Source organism: Leucopleurus acutus (assembly GCF_964270905.1).
Source record: "Leucopleurus acutus genome assembly, chromosome: 19".
NCBI lineage: Eukaryota > Metazoa > Chordata > Mammalia > Artiodactyla > Delphinidae > Leucopleurus > Leucopleurus acutus.
The window spans coordinates 56,006,289-56,022,302 of record NC_139161.1 but is presented as its reverse complement, the minus strand read 5'-3'; the positions used below and the strand labels follow the sequence as shown (position 1 = coordinate 56,022,302).

General features: G+C 43.9%; 1 protein-coding gene across 3 annotated transcripts in view; it reads right to left on the bottom strand.

The window, feature by feature from the left end:
* The window catches only part of ARHGAP44 (Rho GTPase activating protein 44), a gene marked incomplete at both ends in the record, with an annotated part of 142,847 nt that overhangs the window by 65,836 nt on the left and 60,997 nt on the right, over positions 1–16,014 (bottom strand). For all 3 annotated transcript variants that reach the window (XM_082860068.1, XM_082860069.1, XM_082860070.1), the window contains 2 exons: positions 5,401–5,505; positions 5,876–5,915. In XM_082860068.1, the coding sequence (XP_082716194.1) occupies positions 5,401–5,505; positions 5,876–5,915 (145 nt within the window). The remainder of the gene's footprint in view (positions 1–5,400; positions 5,506–5,875; positions 5,916–16,014) is intronic.

Here is a 16,014-nt window from a genome sequence, read left to right as displayed (position 1 = left end):
AGTGACAATCTACAATCACAGGCGGGCGAACAGAGGAAGTTAATGACTGCAACGCACTGCGGACTACAAATTATTTGATTTCTAAAGAAATGCTCTGAGACAAAGGAAAAGCTGAGGGCTCGGTAGACACGGGGTACTGTGCTGATTTATTTGACCTAATGCCTACCCGTGACTGAGGTATCATTTGCTCTCTCCTCCACACTCTGCTCACCCCCGCTTCACGTAGAAGGATATTGAATCTCTGAAGGATTCAATTGCCCACCTGTCCAGAAAACCTGCCAAAATGTGTGTCTCTTGCAGACGAGGGTCTAGGCTGAGAGCATCCCCCACTATTCTGGGGACCATTAGCGCCCAGGGAAAGAGACCTTACTTAGCGAGCTTCACCCTGACCAGTGGTTTTCCGGGTCAAAGAGAAGCTATTAAAATACACATTTCCCTGATGCTAGTGTGCCGAGAGATCCTTAAGAGTTGAGGGAAGGGGAGACAGAACGTTCCAGGGTTTGGAAGTAGTCGATCTGACTTGTCTGAGATGAGTGTTCTCTCTAAAATTATCTTAGGCATCAGCAGCACAGTTTGTAGGATGACTCAGAGACAAAAAGTCTTATTCTAATATCCACTCTGTTTCCTAAACATACACACACGCACACACGCCCCTCCATCTCTGAAAACTGCTGTCCACTGTCCGCGAATCCAGGCAGATTTGCTCCTCGGGGCTCAGCAGTTCTCAGGGGTGATTTTGGACTCAATTAGGGCGGGGCCCTAATTACAGCAACAGTTTCTATTCCTTTACTATGTATTCATGTCAAGCACCGTGCTGGGCATTTACGTTTATTACCTCACTTAACTCTCAAACCCTACTGGGTAGGAATTCATTGTTATTACTATTTTCCAAGGCAAGAAACCAAAGCATATAGAGGTAATTGACTTGCCCACTGTCAGGCAAAATTAGGAAGCAGCAGAGCTGGGCGTCCACCTTGGAGGGTCAGATCCCAGCACTTAAACTCGGAGCCATCACGCTAAATTGCTTCCGTAAAGAATAGGAACGAGTCAAACTGGCTCGATGCGCTGGGCAGGTTCTGTGCCTAAAACAGGCATGGGCCATCCAGTCGCGACACGTCTATTTTTAGCGCTGCCTACATGTGGCAGGCCCCGTTCTAGGCACTGAGAATGCAGCCATGATGGGAAGACAAGATCCCTGCTCCCGCGGAGCTCACATATTGGTGATGGGAACAGACACAGGAGCAAATGAATGAGCAGGCTAATTTTAGAGGATAACACATGCTAGGAAGAATATGCAATAGGGGGATGTGACTGGGGGAGGGAGGGACCACACACATCAGGTGGTAAGAGGAGCTGCACCAAGACGGTGACATCTGAGCTGAGAATCAAACAGTAAGAAGTTGCCGGTGTGACTATTCACAACAGCGAAGACATGGAAACAACCTAAATGTCCATCCACAGATGCATGGATAAAGAAGGTCTGGTATATACACAAACACACACACACACACACACACACACACACACACACACACACAATGGAATACTATGCAGCCGTAAAAAGAAGGAAATCATGCCATTTCCAGCAACACGGGTGGACCTAGAGATTGTCATACTAAGTGAAGTAAGTCAGACAGAGAAAGACAAATACCATATGATATCGCTTACATGTGGAATCTAAAATAGGACACAAATGAAGTTATCTACGAAACAGAAACAGACTCACACAGGGAACAGACTTGTGGTTGCCAAGCGGGAGGGATGGATTGGGAGGTTGGGGTTAGCAGATGCAAACTATTATATACAGGATGGATAAACAACAAGGTCCTACTGTAGAGCACAGGGAACTATATCCAATATCCTGTGATAAACCATAAGGGAAAAGAATATGAAGAAGAACGTATATACGTGTATAACTGAATCACTCTGCTGTACGGCAGAAATCAATACATCGTAAATCAACTATACTTAAATAAAATTAAAATAAAATAAAAGGAAGTTGCTGGCCTGAAATGCTGGGTAAGAATATTCCACGTGGAGGGTAGATCCCACATGAAGGCTCCGCATGGATATGAACAAGGCAAGTTCAATCACAGGTCAGTGCAGTTGGAGGATGATGATGATGATGGGGGCAGAGGAGGACGGTGGGCGGGGGCAAGAGCTGAGCTCAGAGATGCAGGTGGAAGATGTACCATTAGGGACCAAGGGCCAAGCTAAGAGGCTGGGATTTTGTGCTACAGTGGGAATCCTTTGGTGGGACTGAAGCATCTGATTTCATTTTAAACACTCACTCAGGCAGTTGTAGAGACCAGATGATGAAGGGGCTGGCGGGGGGGGGGGGGGGTCGGAGTGGAGAGCAGAGACCCCGAAGGGAATCCTGCTGTGTTCAGGCAACAGATGACTGGTGCGTGGACCGGGCTGATGAACGTTAAAGCAAATGGAGCTTCTTTGGAGGAAGAGCCAGCAGGACTTACTGAAATGCACGCGGGGAAAGAGTGAAAAGTAAGGATAAAGGATGATGCCTGGGATGTAGAGCTGAGCAAGTGGGTGGCTTAACAGTCCCAACCCTTCTCTGCCAGGTCCTCCTCCTGTGAGAGCTTCCAATGCTGCAGTTCCTGGGGGGTCTTGATTCAAGGCCCCTTGTCTTCTCACCTGTATTTTCTCCCTGGGTGATCTCATGAACTCCCATGGATTCAACAAGTCCTCAAGCCAGGGACCTGGAAACCCCTCTCCCTTCCTCGTACCTCCACATCCATTCAACTGCCAAGTCCTGGTACCCTACGTCCAACATCCATCACATCTCCGACCTCTCTCCATCTTCACTGACCCCATCGCGTCCCACCTTGACTGCGCCCCTACCTGTCTAAATGGATCCTGACTTCCACCATAGCCCCACTCCATTTATCCGTTCATCACACAATCACCAACAAATCTCGTCATGTTACTTCTGAATAACACGCTGGCCTCCCACGGATCTCGGGGGGAAAGCCCCGATGCTGACCATGGTGAGACCGGGTGCCCTGCCATCCCATCTCACACCCTCTCCTTGTCATTCCCTAACCTCTAGTCACTCGGGCCACCTTCACGTTGCTCAAAAATGCCGAACGCCTTCCCGTCTCTGGAAAATCCACACATCGCGCACCCTAACCTAAAAGCACTTTTAACAGGGTCAGTGCTGTCACCTTTAGCTTGTCCTTAAAGGTCACTTTGAATTTCTTTTCAGTTTGATCATTTATTCAGTCAGATGAGAATAAGGAAAGACTGCTCAGCTCAAGAAATCATGGGCAGGGACTTCCCTGGCAGTCCAGTGGTTAAGACTTCGCCTTCCAATGTAGGGGGTTTGATCCCTGGTCGGGGAGCTAGGATCCCAAGTGCCTCACGGCCCAAAACACCAAAACGTAAAACAGAAGCAACAGTGTAACGTATTCAATAAAGACTTTAAAAATGGTCCACATCAAAAAAATCTGAAAAAAAAAAAGTCATGGACAAAATCAAGCACCTGTCATCTGTGCAGGGAAATCACTGATCTGTACATGCCTGAGCTTATGCCCACTGCAGACTTCTTCCAGGTCCACTGAAGAGCTGTCCAGTTCATACGGTAATCACTGCACCAGTGTGGCCTGCGCCTCCTGCCATCCCGGTGCTCCCCTCGTGGCCCACGTGCCCCCTCCTCTGGGGAAGCGTGAGTAACCAGCTGCCTTCTCAGTGCCAATCGTCCCCTTGCCATATCCCAAGTTTGCTATCGATTCATGAGATTTTAGAAAACCTGGAGAGCCAAAAGCCTCCTATATAATTCTCAAGATCCTCAATCCAATTAAAAGCTTATAAATCTGGGGAACTTGACCTTATCCTCGAGAAATAAAGCTAGCAGTCATCAACCTACCAACACCAAAGGTCAGTTTCAAGACTCTGGTGCCAACAGTCAGATGCTACTCTCGATACCAAAATATACATTCCTGTTGGCCAGTTATTTTATTTTACTTTATCTTTGGCCGAGAGACATGCGGGATCTTGGTTCCCCGACCAGGGACCGAAGCTGTACGCCCTGCAGTGGAAGCGCGGAGTCTTAACCACTGGACCGCCAGCGAAGTCCCTTGACCGCTTGCTTTAAAAACAGTGCTTTCTGGAACAAAAGGATGGAAGTGGGTCACAGGCAGGCCTGGCTACAGGCCCCACACACGGACCAGCTTCTGGAGTCCCATATACGTGTTTGCTTGATGAAAGGGTTTCATGTCGAAAGCAGTATTGCAAACTCTGCCTTTAGACTGTCAGGCTCCCCTTGCTGCAAGTCCTGATAGACACAGAATTATTTCCACAGACACTTTCCAAAGCTGTAAACATTTAATTTCTACCACACGTGAGTGATTCCTGCTGGGAATATTAAGAAAGAAGAAACCAGGGCTGGGAAGAGAAAATGGCATGATTGATAGAGCAAGCGGAGCCGTTCTGGTCCTGCAGCGTGAGATGGTGGAAGGATCAGGGCACATGCCATGATCACTTATACAAGCGAGACCAGTAGAACCTGGGGGGCTCGGGGCGACCACCGGGAAGAGAAGTGAACAAGAACTCCAGGCCAGAGAAAATCAAACAGACACCAAACACGTCGATCATAAACTCAAGGAGGAAAGAAACCCCCGAGACTGCATCTCCCCTGTAACAAAGCCAAGCGCACAGCTAAGAATAGCTTTTCATCTCTGGTGGACTTGCGGGGGGTGGAGGGGTCAAAGGGAAGCGAATCTTCACGACTGTTCACCCCAAGGACTGCTCATTCGGTGGAGTCACACGACGCAGTGCCTTTAGTACTAATGCCCTTCTAGACAAAGACCCTGGAGCACTTCCACGCAGCAGGTTCTCTTTATTGCTTCATTACAGCAAAAACAATTTTCATAAGAGCCTTCATAGGCCTTTATAGACCTGTAACCTCCAAAACCACAGTGTAATTATCTTACGCGCAGGCTCAGCGGCCATGGCTCACGGGCTCAGCCGCTCCGCGGCATGTGGGATCTTCCCGGACCGGGGCACGAACCCGTGTCCCCTGCATCGGCAGGCGGACTCTCAACCACTGCGCCACCAGGGAAGCCCTGTAATTATCTTGCATGTGATCTTAAGATACTACGGAGGCAAATGGAAGCTATGAACAAACAGCTGGGGTAAGAGAAAGGTGACGGCCTCCCTAATGGTGGGATCTCAGCACGCCCCTGCTCTCCTCAGGCGTCGCCCCTGTCTGGGGAAGACAAGGATGGGGACCAGATCTTGCCTGGTGAGGGTAGGGGATGCTTCAGGCAGGTTAAAGGGCACGGCGAGGTGCGAGGCACTGCCACACCACAAGACAATTCTCAGACACCGCCTGGTCCGTCAGCAGGCGAGTTTCACATCCCCCAGGGCTGGGAGGGCACTTACCGAGCGCTTGTCGGCCTCCGCCCCTTGCTGGCCCTGCAGACATGCCGTGAGCTTCTTGTGTGTGCTGTGGGAGACCTGTTTCACCAGCTCCAGCCGCTTCTCCACCTGTGGACAGAGCAGTGGGTGGGGCTTCTGGGTGAGGGGAGGTCAGAAGTGGGGTCACGGGGTCTGGACAATCAAGGGACAGGACTGACTCAGGTTTCTGCAGAGACAACATCCAATGCAGGAGAAAAGGAGGGGAATCACAGACGCAGGGACTCTCTGCTAACCATGCAATCAAACGCCTTCAAATGTCTCCTGAGAAACCTCACCCGGACCGGTGTCCACAAGGCAAGGGGCTACCATAAAGGATGTGTCTCTAAACAGACCAGATGAGTAGCAGCGGAGCAGCTTGAACAGCATCGGGAAGGGCTCGGCTGTGAAAGGGAATACGTGTCTTCGGCACCTATGAGCTACAGGCCAGCGACAACCTTACCTGAAGAAGGTCTTCGCTCAGAACTTCAGTCTTCTCTGCCCTAAAGAGAAAATGGAGAGACATATCGGTCAAAAAAAACCCAAACAAACAAACAAAAAAAAACAGGAATATAGTCTCATAATTACTCTCCACTCTCTCCCCACTTATAGAGAGATTAGAAAAACAGAGACATTAATAGCAGCTATGTTTTTTGTTTTTTGTTTTTTTTTGCAGCACGCACACCTCTCACTGTTGTGGCCTCTCCCATTGCGGAGCACAGGCTCCGGACGCGCAGGCTCAGCGGCCATGGCTCACGGGCCCAGCCGCTCCGCGGCATGTGGGACGTTCCTGGACCAGGGCACGAACCCGCGTCCCCTGCATCGGCAGGCGGACTCTCAACCACTGCGCCACCAGGGAAGCCCTATAGCAGCTATTTTTAAAAAAATTTTATTGAAGTATAGTTGATTTACAATGTTGTTAATTCCTGCTGTACAGCAAAGTGACTCAGTTCTACATATATATTCAATATATGCTTTTTCATCTTCTTTTCCAATGGTTTATCCCAGGATATTGAACATAGTTCCCTGTGCTATACAGTAGGACCTTGTTCTTTATCCATCCTATATACACAAGTTTGCATCAACAGCAGCTATTTCTAACAAGAGAGAATATAGACAGTACTGGAATTTATTGGAACCTCAAGGAACCAGCATTCCAGCAAAAACATGGTAAACAAGATGGTCTGAGGAGTCTGCTGCTACAGCATGGAAACTGGATGAAGCACAACAAACACACTTCTTCTGTCTCCAGATTATTTTTTTCCAAGTAACAGAATTAAGTAGGTTCCCCCACCCATCCCCCTTGGTCTCCCACAAACAAGCAAAAGTAGCTTGAAAATCTGAGCAGAGATCAACAGCAAACACGGAGACTGCACTGAGTCCTGCTGACAAATGCAAATGCCACCACTGAGATCCGGTCACCACTGTGAGCCCCCCCACCCCACCCAGAAAGTGAGGGGCTGGAACCAGGGGTTAACACATTCAGGGAAAGAACTTGGATGCCGGCTGGAGTGTCCCAACCTGTTAGCAACCCCTGTCTCACATCAGAGGAGAATGCAAATCTTCTTGGAGCAAAGCACAGAGAGATACACTCAAAAACACAACAGATGAATCAAAATATAAACTAACCCACAGAAAGGAAAGCAAAAGAACACAGGGGACTTCCCTGGGTGGCGCAGTGGTTAAGAATCCGCCTGCCAATGCAGGGGACACGGGTTCGATCCCTGGTCTGGGAAGATTCCACATGCCGTGGAGCAACTAAGCCTGTGTGCCACAACTACTGAGCCTGCACTCTAGAGCCCGCCAGCCAGAACTACTGAAGCCCGCGTGCTGCAACTACTGAAGCCCACGTGCCTAGAGCCCATGCTCCACAACGAGAAGCCACCGCAATGAGAAACCTGTGCACCACAACGAAGAGTAGCCCCCGCTCACCACAACTACAGAAAGCCCGCGCGCAGCAACAAAGACCCAACACAGCCAAAAATAAATAAATAAATTTAATTAATTAATTTTTAAAAAGAACACAAAACAATAAAAAAAGAAAGAACAAACATAAAACAAAAAATTAAATGGCAGACTTAAGCCTTAACATAGTCATAATTATATTAAATGTAAATGGCCTAAATATGCCAATTAAAAGATAGATTGACAGAGTGAATTGAAAACATGCAATCTATGAGAATCTCACTTCAAATATGACATAGGCAGGCTGAAGGTAAAAGGGTAGGAAAAGATATCACGCAAACATTTATCAAAAGAAAGCAAAAGTGGCTATATTAATGTTAGAGAAAGTAGATTCAGAATAAAGAAAATGACCAGAAACATAGAGGAGCATAATATAATGATAAAAGGATCAATCCACCAAGAAGATGTAGCAATCTTAAACGTGTATGCACTAAACAAAGCTGCAAAAATATGTGAAGCAAAAACTGACAGAACTGAAAGGAAAAACAGACAAATCCACATAAAGACTTCAATATCCCCTCTCTCAACAACTGACAGACCAGCTAGATAGAAAACAAATCAGCAAGAATAAGTAAGAACACAGCAATTCAATTAACCAACAGAATTTAATTGACATTTACAGAACACTCCAATCAACATCAGCAGTATACACATTCTTTACCAGTACATATACCAAGATGGGCAACATCTGGGTCCATAAAATAACTAATTTGATGTTATTGGTGGTGGTGGGTTTTTGCCGCATTGCGTGGCTTGCAGGATCTCAGTTCCCCAACCAGAGATCAAACCCGTGCCCCCTGCAGTGGAAACGCAGAGTCCTAGCCACTGGACCGCCAGGGAATTCCCTAAAATAACTAATTTGAAAGAACTGAAATCATATACAGTGTATTCTCTTATCACTAACAGAAAGATAAGAAGAAAATATCCAAACACTCGGACACCAAACAGTATGCTTCTATTTATTATTTATTTATTCATTTAATTTATTTTTGGCTGCGCCGGGTCTTAGTTGCAGCATGCAGGATCTTCGTTGAGGCATGTGGGATCTTTCATTGAGGCTCTCGGGCTTCTCTCTAGTTGTGGCACACAGGTTTTCTCTCCTCTAGTTGAGGCACGCAAGCTCAGTAGTTGTGGTGCACATGGGCTTCGTTGCCGCACGGCATGTGGGATCTCAGTTCCCTGACCAGGGACTGAACCCACATCCCCTGCGTTGTCAGGCAGATTCTTTACCACTGGACAACAAGGAAAGTACCAAATACTTCTAAATAATCCACAGAACAGAGGAAGTCTCAAGGGGGAAAGAAAATGAACTGAAAATGAAAATGCAATATATCAAAATGGTGGATATAGCCAAAGCAGTGCTGGGAGGAAATTTTATAGCACTAAAATCATATATTAGAAAAGAGAAACACGTGCAAATGAGAATCTTAGCTCCTACTGTGGCAACCTATAAAAAGAAGACCAAGAATAAGCCCAAAGCAAGCAGAAGGAAAGCAAGTACAAAGGGCATAATAAATTTAAAACAAAAATAATAATGGAGAAAAGTAATGAGACAAAGAGCTGGTTCTTTGAGAAGATAAATACAATTGAAAAAACCTCTAGCACAATTGAAAAGAAGGAAAAAGAGAAGACAAATTACCAAGAATAGAAAAGAGGAAGTATCACTACAAAATCCTGTAGATTTCAAAAGAACGTCTTTGAACAACTAATACACGTATGTACACTTGACAATTTACATGAAATGGACTACTGTACTTAAAAACCATAAATTACAATACACTCAATATGAAACAAATAATTGAAATAGCCCTGTAACTGTTAAGAAACTGAACCTGTACTATTAAAAGTCTCAAAAAAATATTCAGACCCAGAAGACTTCACAAGAGAATTTTACCAAATGTTTAAAGAAGAATTAGCCCCAATTCTACACAATCTCTTCCAGAATACAGAGGAGGAAACACTTCCCAGTTCATTTTATGAAGCTAGCATTCCTTTGATACCAAAACCAGACAAAGAACAGTAATAAAGAAAGCTAACTATAGACCAATATTCCTCATGATATAGATGCAAAAATCCTTAACAAAATATTACCAGAGATAATTCAACAACCTATAAAAAGAATTTTTCACCATGACCAACCTAGGTTTAGTCCAGGGATACTATTCCAGGGGTTTTTTAATCAATCAATGTAATTTACCATATTAATAGATCAAAGAAGAAAAACTACATGATCATATTAATCGATGTAGAAAGAGCATTTGACAAAATTCAACACCCATTCTTGGTGAAAACTCTCAGAACACACAGAAGAGATAGAAGAGAACTTCCTCAAATTGATAAATAAATCTGCGGAGAAAAAAAAACCAACTCTGTAATTAACATTATGCTTAATGGTGAAAGACTAGATGCTTTCCCCCCTAAGCCTGGGATCAAGACAAGTATGTCCGTACTCAACATTCATTCAGCATAGTGCTGGAAGTTTGAATCAGTGCAATAAGGCAAGAAAAGGAAATAAAAAACATATAGATACGAAAGGAACAAATAAAAATGTCCCTATTTCCAGATGACATGCTTGTCTATGTAGAAAATGCCAAGGAATCTACTAAAAAAAAAAAAATTCCTAGAGCTAATAAATGAGTTCAGCAAGGTTGCAGGACATAAGGTAAACATACAAAAATAAATTTTATTTCTATACACTAGTAATGAATACATTAATACTAAGACTAAAAATAAAATACTATTAACAACTGCTTTAAAAAATAAAATACTTAGGTATCAATTTATAAATATATGCAAAGAATGTGTCTGTTGAAAACCACAAAATAATAAAAGAAAGATCTAAATAAAGGGAGAAATACTGTGTCTGTGGATTGGAAGACTCAACCTAATAAAGATGTCAATACTCAGAAAATTAGTCATGATTAAGTGCAATCCCAATCAAAATTTCAACAGGATTTGTTGTAGATACAAACTGATTCTAAAATTGACATGAAACTGCACAGGAAGTAGAAAACCTAAAGCAATTTTTAGAAAGAATAAATTTGTAGTACTCACTACCCAGTTTTAAGACTTACTATAAAACTAAGTTATCAAAAGAATATGGTAGTGGGCTTCCCTGGTGGCGCAGTGGTTGAGGGTCCGCCTGCCGATGCAGGGGATACGGGTTTGTGCCCTGATCCAGGAAGATCCCACATGCCGCGGAGCAGCTGGGCCCGTGAGCTGTGGCCGCTGAGCCTGCGCGTCCGCTGCAACGGGAGAGGCCACAACAGTGAAAGGCCCGTGTACCACACACACACACACACACAAATATGGTAGTGAAAGGGCAGAAAAACAGATCAGTGGGACAGAATAAGGAAAATGGACCTAGACAGATGTAAGCAACTGATTTCTGACAAAGATGCAAAGGAGGAAGAAGAGTCTTTCTAACAAATTGTGCTGGTACAATTGGATATTCATATGCAAAACTATGAACTTTGACCCATGCTTCACATCATGTACAAAAATTCACTCATAATGGCTCACGGACCTAAATACAAAACATGAGACTATAAAACTTTTGAAGAAAACATGAGAAAATATCTTTGACCTTCGGTGAGGCGATGAGTTCTTAGAAACAACATCAAAAGAATGATCCGCAAAACAAACAAAAAACGGGATACATTAGACTTCATCTAAATTAAAAGCTTCGGGGCTTCCCTGGTGGTGCAGTGGTTAAGAATCCGCCTGCCAATGCAGGGGACACGGGTTCGAGCCCTGGTCAGGGAAGATCACACATGCCGCGGAGCAACTAAGCCCGTGCGCCACAACTACTGAGCCTGTACTCTAGAGCTTGCGAGTCACAACTACTGAGCTCGCGTGCCACAACTACTGAAGCCTGTGCGCCTAGAGCCTGTGCTCCACAACAAGAGAAGCCACCGCAATGAGAAGCCCGCACACTGCAACGAAGAGTAGCCCCTGCTCGCCACAACTAGAGAAAGCCCGCACACAGCAACGAAGACCCAACGCAGCCAAAAATAAAAATTAAATAAAAATTTTAAAAATAAAATAAAACAAAAAAGACTGACCCGAGGAAGGAGGTGGGCTAACAAGTGACGCTAATTTTAGGAAGCCTGGTATTTGGGGCCTCATCTTTGTAAATGAAAGAGCATTGTTCACTATCAAGACAATGAACACTACTATTTTCAGAGGATGAGTCATTCTACAGGATGATAGGCACCGTGTAGGTGACATCTGGGTCCAAGTTATGTCTTTTCATTTTATTTTTTACACCAATAGACTAAAGCAAAACAGAGCCTTGGCAAATGGATCTAAAAATTGTGCACTGTTCTCCTGATGGGCTTTAGAAGAGCAATCACTGCCACCCACAGAAATCTTGATTGTCAGCGGTGTCACACATTAGCTCGTCAGGTCACAGCAGCATTTCCCAGAATGTGTTCCATGAAAAGACAGACCCATTAGACACCCTGAAGAAAAAGGGTCTGGGGACAAATAAGTCAGCAAACACTGAAGGCTATATTCTCCATTAACAGAGCTTCATTAAAATATTGAACGCTCTGAGAAGTCCTGTAGGAAATTTAAATGGCTTAATTTTGGCTAACTCGTCATTTCCCAAATCTATAAAAATACATTTCACATAACACCAGTTAACGACTACACCCTGAGTGCTGACTATAGTTTAGGAAACATGAAGATGAAGGTAATATTCACTACAGAACATCTTGGAGACTGCTACCTTGGAGTTCTGGCCTCATCACAGAAAGACACTTGGTTGGATTGAGAGCCAAACAATGAGGACGCTCGGCTGTCATTACAGAAGTCACGGAAGGAAACAGTAAGGCTGCCTTTGACGCAGAAATAGTCTCATTACAAAACATTTCAGACAATAAGTCACCAAGTTACAACACCCAAGAAGTTGTCCCATGCTCTCAATTTGTCTATCACTGATATTTTCAGCACCTGTTGCTCTCTTTCTATTAGCAGACTCTCAGGCTGGGTCCCATGGATGTCCCCGTCTCCAGCATCTTCCCATTCATCATTCACACTGCCTTTAGATATTCTTCCTAAAATGTCCCTTTTACCTAATGCCAAAGAGGTGCTCTGCTAAGCGCTTTACAAGCTTTATACCACTGTTTAAAAATGTACCTGAGACTTGTTTCAGTCAGGTAGATAAGACATGCAGACGTGGCACTGTCATGAAGAAACGTACGCTTACAGGTTCCTAGCATCAGGAGGCATGGCACACCATGCAGGGACACACAGGGATACACCAGGGCAGGTCAGGAGGCAGAGAGAGCTAGGGGACAGTGTGGCCAACAGTCTTTACTGTGGTTTCCACAAGAAGGATGGGTTGACAGAGCAAGGAAGCTGAGCAGGTTTAAAGTGGGATAATTTGAGGGATTTTGGTGGGCTCTGGGCTATGGTGGGGAGGGCCCTAATAGTCCAGCACTTGGCCCTGGAGTGATTTAGGGGCAGGAGGATACTGTCCAGACTACAGGAGCCTGAAAAGAGGTGGGTGGAGGTATGGATTCAGAATTGGTTGTTTGCATATCAAAGACGTGCTTTCAGGCAAACTGTTTGCTCTTTCTAGGAATTAGCCAGGCCTCGGAGGGGCAGTCTCTCCCAAGTCAGTGAGGCTTCAGATGCCCCAGCATCTGGAATACAGAAAACATAGTGAATACAATCACTCATTCCTTACAAAAAAACCCTGGAAGCTGTTATTATCCCCATTTTTTTAAACAGGAAAATGAGGTTACTCTGAATTAAGTCATCACCTTAGTGCAATGTACCAAAATATAGTCCTGGAGCTACAACAGCATCACTTTCAAACGTGTTAGAAATGTCAATTCTCCAGCCCCAACCAGACCTACTGAGTCAGAAATTCTGGGAGTGAGCTCCAAAATCTGTTTTAAGATGCCCTCCAGGTGACTCTAATGCGTGTTAAGAAACACTGATGTATGGAATAAAATCTAAGAATCTCTGCTTTGGAAAATCCTACTGAGTCAACGAATGTATCTCTTCAAGGTCCTCCAAACCGTCCCCACTGTTCTATGCCCAGGCATCTCCCGCTCTTCATTCTGGCCCCTTCCAAGAGGAGGGAGCTGTCAAGCTGCCACAATCAGACCAGCAGCAGAATTTATCAGCAATAATTGATGCTAGACTATAATGGAGCAATTCCAAAGTTCTGAGTGAAAATTCATTTCAACCCAAAAAGAAAAAAAATTATAACTTATCAGTCAAGTACAGAGGCAAAATAAAATCATTTTTAGAACTAGAAAAGGATGTTACCTCTCTTTCTGAGAAAACCCCTTGAGGATGCACTCCAGAAAAAATAAGGATAAAACTTTAATCAAGAAAGAAATGACAGAAATAAACCTGAGACCAGCCAAGAGGAAATCCCAGGATGTCAGACCCGCAGGAGGCTCGGAGAGCAATAAATACAAATTGGAACTCAGTGGCCCCTAAGATGAAGAGAGCAAACAAAATAATAGACGAAATGAGTACGTTGGAAGGTATGAAGGCATATGATTCTCCCAACAGAAAAAAACAAGATAATCCCAAAGAAATTCCAGGAAAAGTACCCAAGAAAGATAGGATTCAAACATGAATCAAAAAACAAACAAATATGAATCAAAGTAAAGTGATGCATGATTGAATCATCTGTAGAATGCAAGAAAAGAGTATTTATTTAACCTTGGCACTAGGCAAAGTCTCCTTTATCTGGGTAGATAGCTTTATGTTGGAACCACAGAGCATGAGCTATTAGTGGCATATTACTTGGCTCTGCAATGAACTACATTTAAGTAGCTATAAAAGAAGTACTTAGTTGACTGTTGAACTTTTAGAATCAACCCATGAACAAAACACAGAAGACATAATTATGATGATTACAGGAGAGAATGAATGTAAATTTTATCAATCTTCAAGATGTGAACAAGAGAAAGAGAAAAAAGAGAAAGGAAAAATGGGAAAGAAAGGAAAGAAAGAGGGAGACGCAAACAGTTGAGACAGAGAGGTGAATAATGCTCACTAAAACCAGCCACGAGAAACTGTACCATCTGTGGCAACTGCAGAGAGGTTTAAACATAAGAAGTAAAATGCTCTTTGTTAACAACTATTGAAAAAATAGGTATGGAGGGGAAGGCAAGTGGTATAATAGAATCAAAACCCCATCTCCCCAACAGGAAGTAAATTGTGTGTTTGTGGGTATATGGAAGAGAACCAACAGGACAAGCGTATTATTTAAAGACGGAGAGCTAAATTACAGAGGAATTGAATACAGAAGTCATTAAAAGTAATTGTCTCCAGAGAGCAGGGCTGGGAGAGGAATCAGGGTAAGGCGGCTGATACCTTTTCATTATAAGTCCTTCTCTATAACTTGATTATTTTAAAAACCACATCCACCCTATTACTTTGATTTTTAAGGGACAAGGTTGCTAAAGGTATGGAAGATAGGTGTGCTCACCACAGCTGGTGGAAGCATGAAATGGTACGATCTTTCTTTCTTTTTTTTTTTTTTTGCGGTACGCGGGCCTCTCACTGTTGTGGCCTCTCCCGTTGTGGAGCACAGGCTCCGGACGCGCAGGCTCAGCGGCCATGGCTCACGGGCCCAGCCGCTCCGCGGCATGTGGGATCCTCCCGGACCGGGGCACGAACCCGTGTCCCCTGCATCGGCAGGCGGACTCTCAACCACTGCGCCACCAGGGAAGCCCGGTACGATCTTTCTTGAAGGCAATTTGGCAATATATTTTAAAAGCCTGAAAATATAGAAAACCTTTCTCAAAGTAACTTAAATGGAGGAACTCATCCTGAAGAAATAACTGAGGATGTAGATAAAGATTTAACTGTAAGAAAGGTCACCAGAGCATTGCTCTATGGAGGTCTACGTTTATACGTAATCTTTTGTTTCCAGCCCTTCAGTATATGGATATATTGGAAAAAATCCAAAGATCTTCCCTCAAATCCAAAGGGATTGTTTAAATGGATGGACTTTCATGTAAGTATTAAAAATGATGACATATATTTGACATGTAAAGGTATTGATAAATTAAGCGAGAAGGAACAAGCTATAAACCAGTACGCACAGTAAAAAAACATACATATATGGATACCCAGAAGCAAAAAAAATATGCTAAGGTATATGTCAAAGTGTTGTCAGCCCTCTGTTCTTCCCTTGTGTTGAACGTTCTACTTCTTCTATTGATACAAGAGACAGTATAAGTATTGTAAAATGTATTGCAAAGGTGGTTACCAGGGGCTGGTGGGGAATTAGTTTCATGGGTACAGTTTCAGCTTTGCAAGGGGAGGAATTCTATGGATGGATGGTGGTGATGGTAGCACACAAATGTGAATGTGATTAATGCCACTGAATTGCATACATAAAAATGGTTAAGATGGTAAATTTATGTTGCATTTTTACTACATTTAAAAAACAAAAATAAACTTAAAAAATAGTTAAGGCAGTGAAAATATGTCGTGTGATACTATAATGATGGATATGTTTATATATACATTTGTCCAAATCCACAGAATGGACAGCACCAAGAGTGAGCCCGAGGTAAACTATGAACTCTGGGTGATTATGATGTGTCAGTGTAGGTTCATCCTCGGTAACAAATGTAACACTCTGGTGAGTGATGT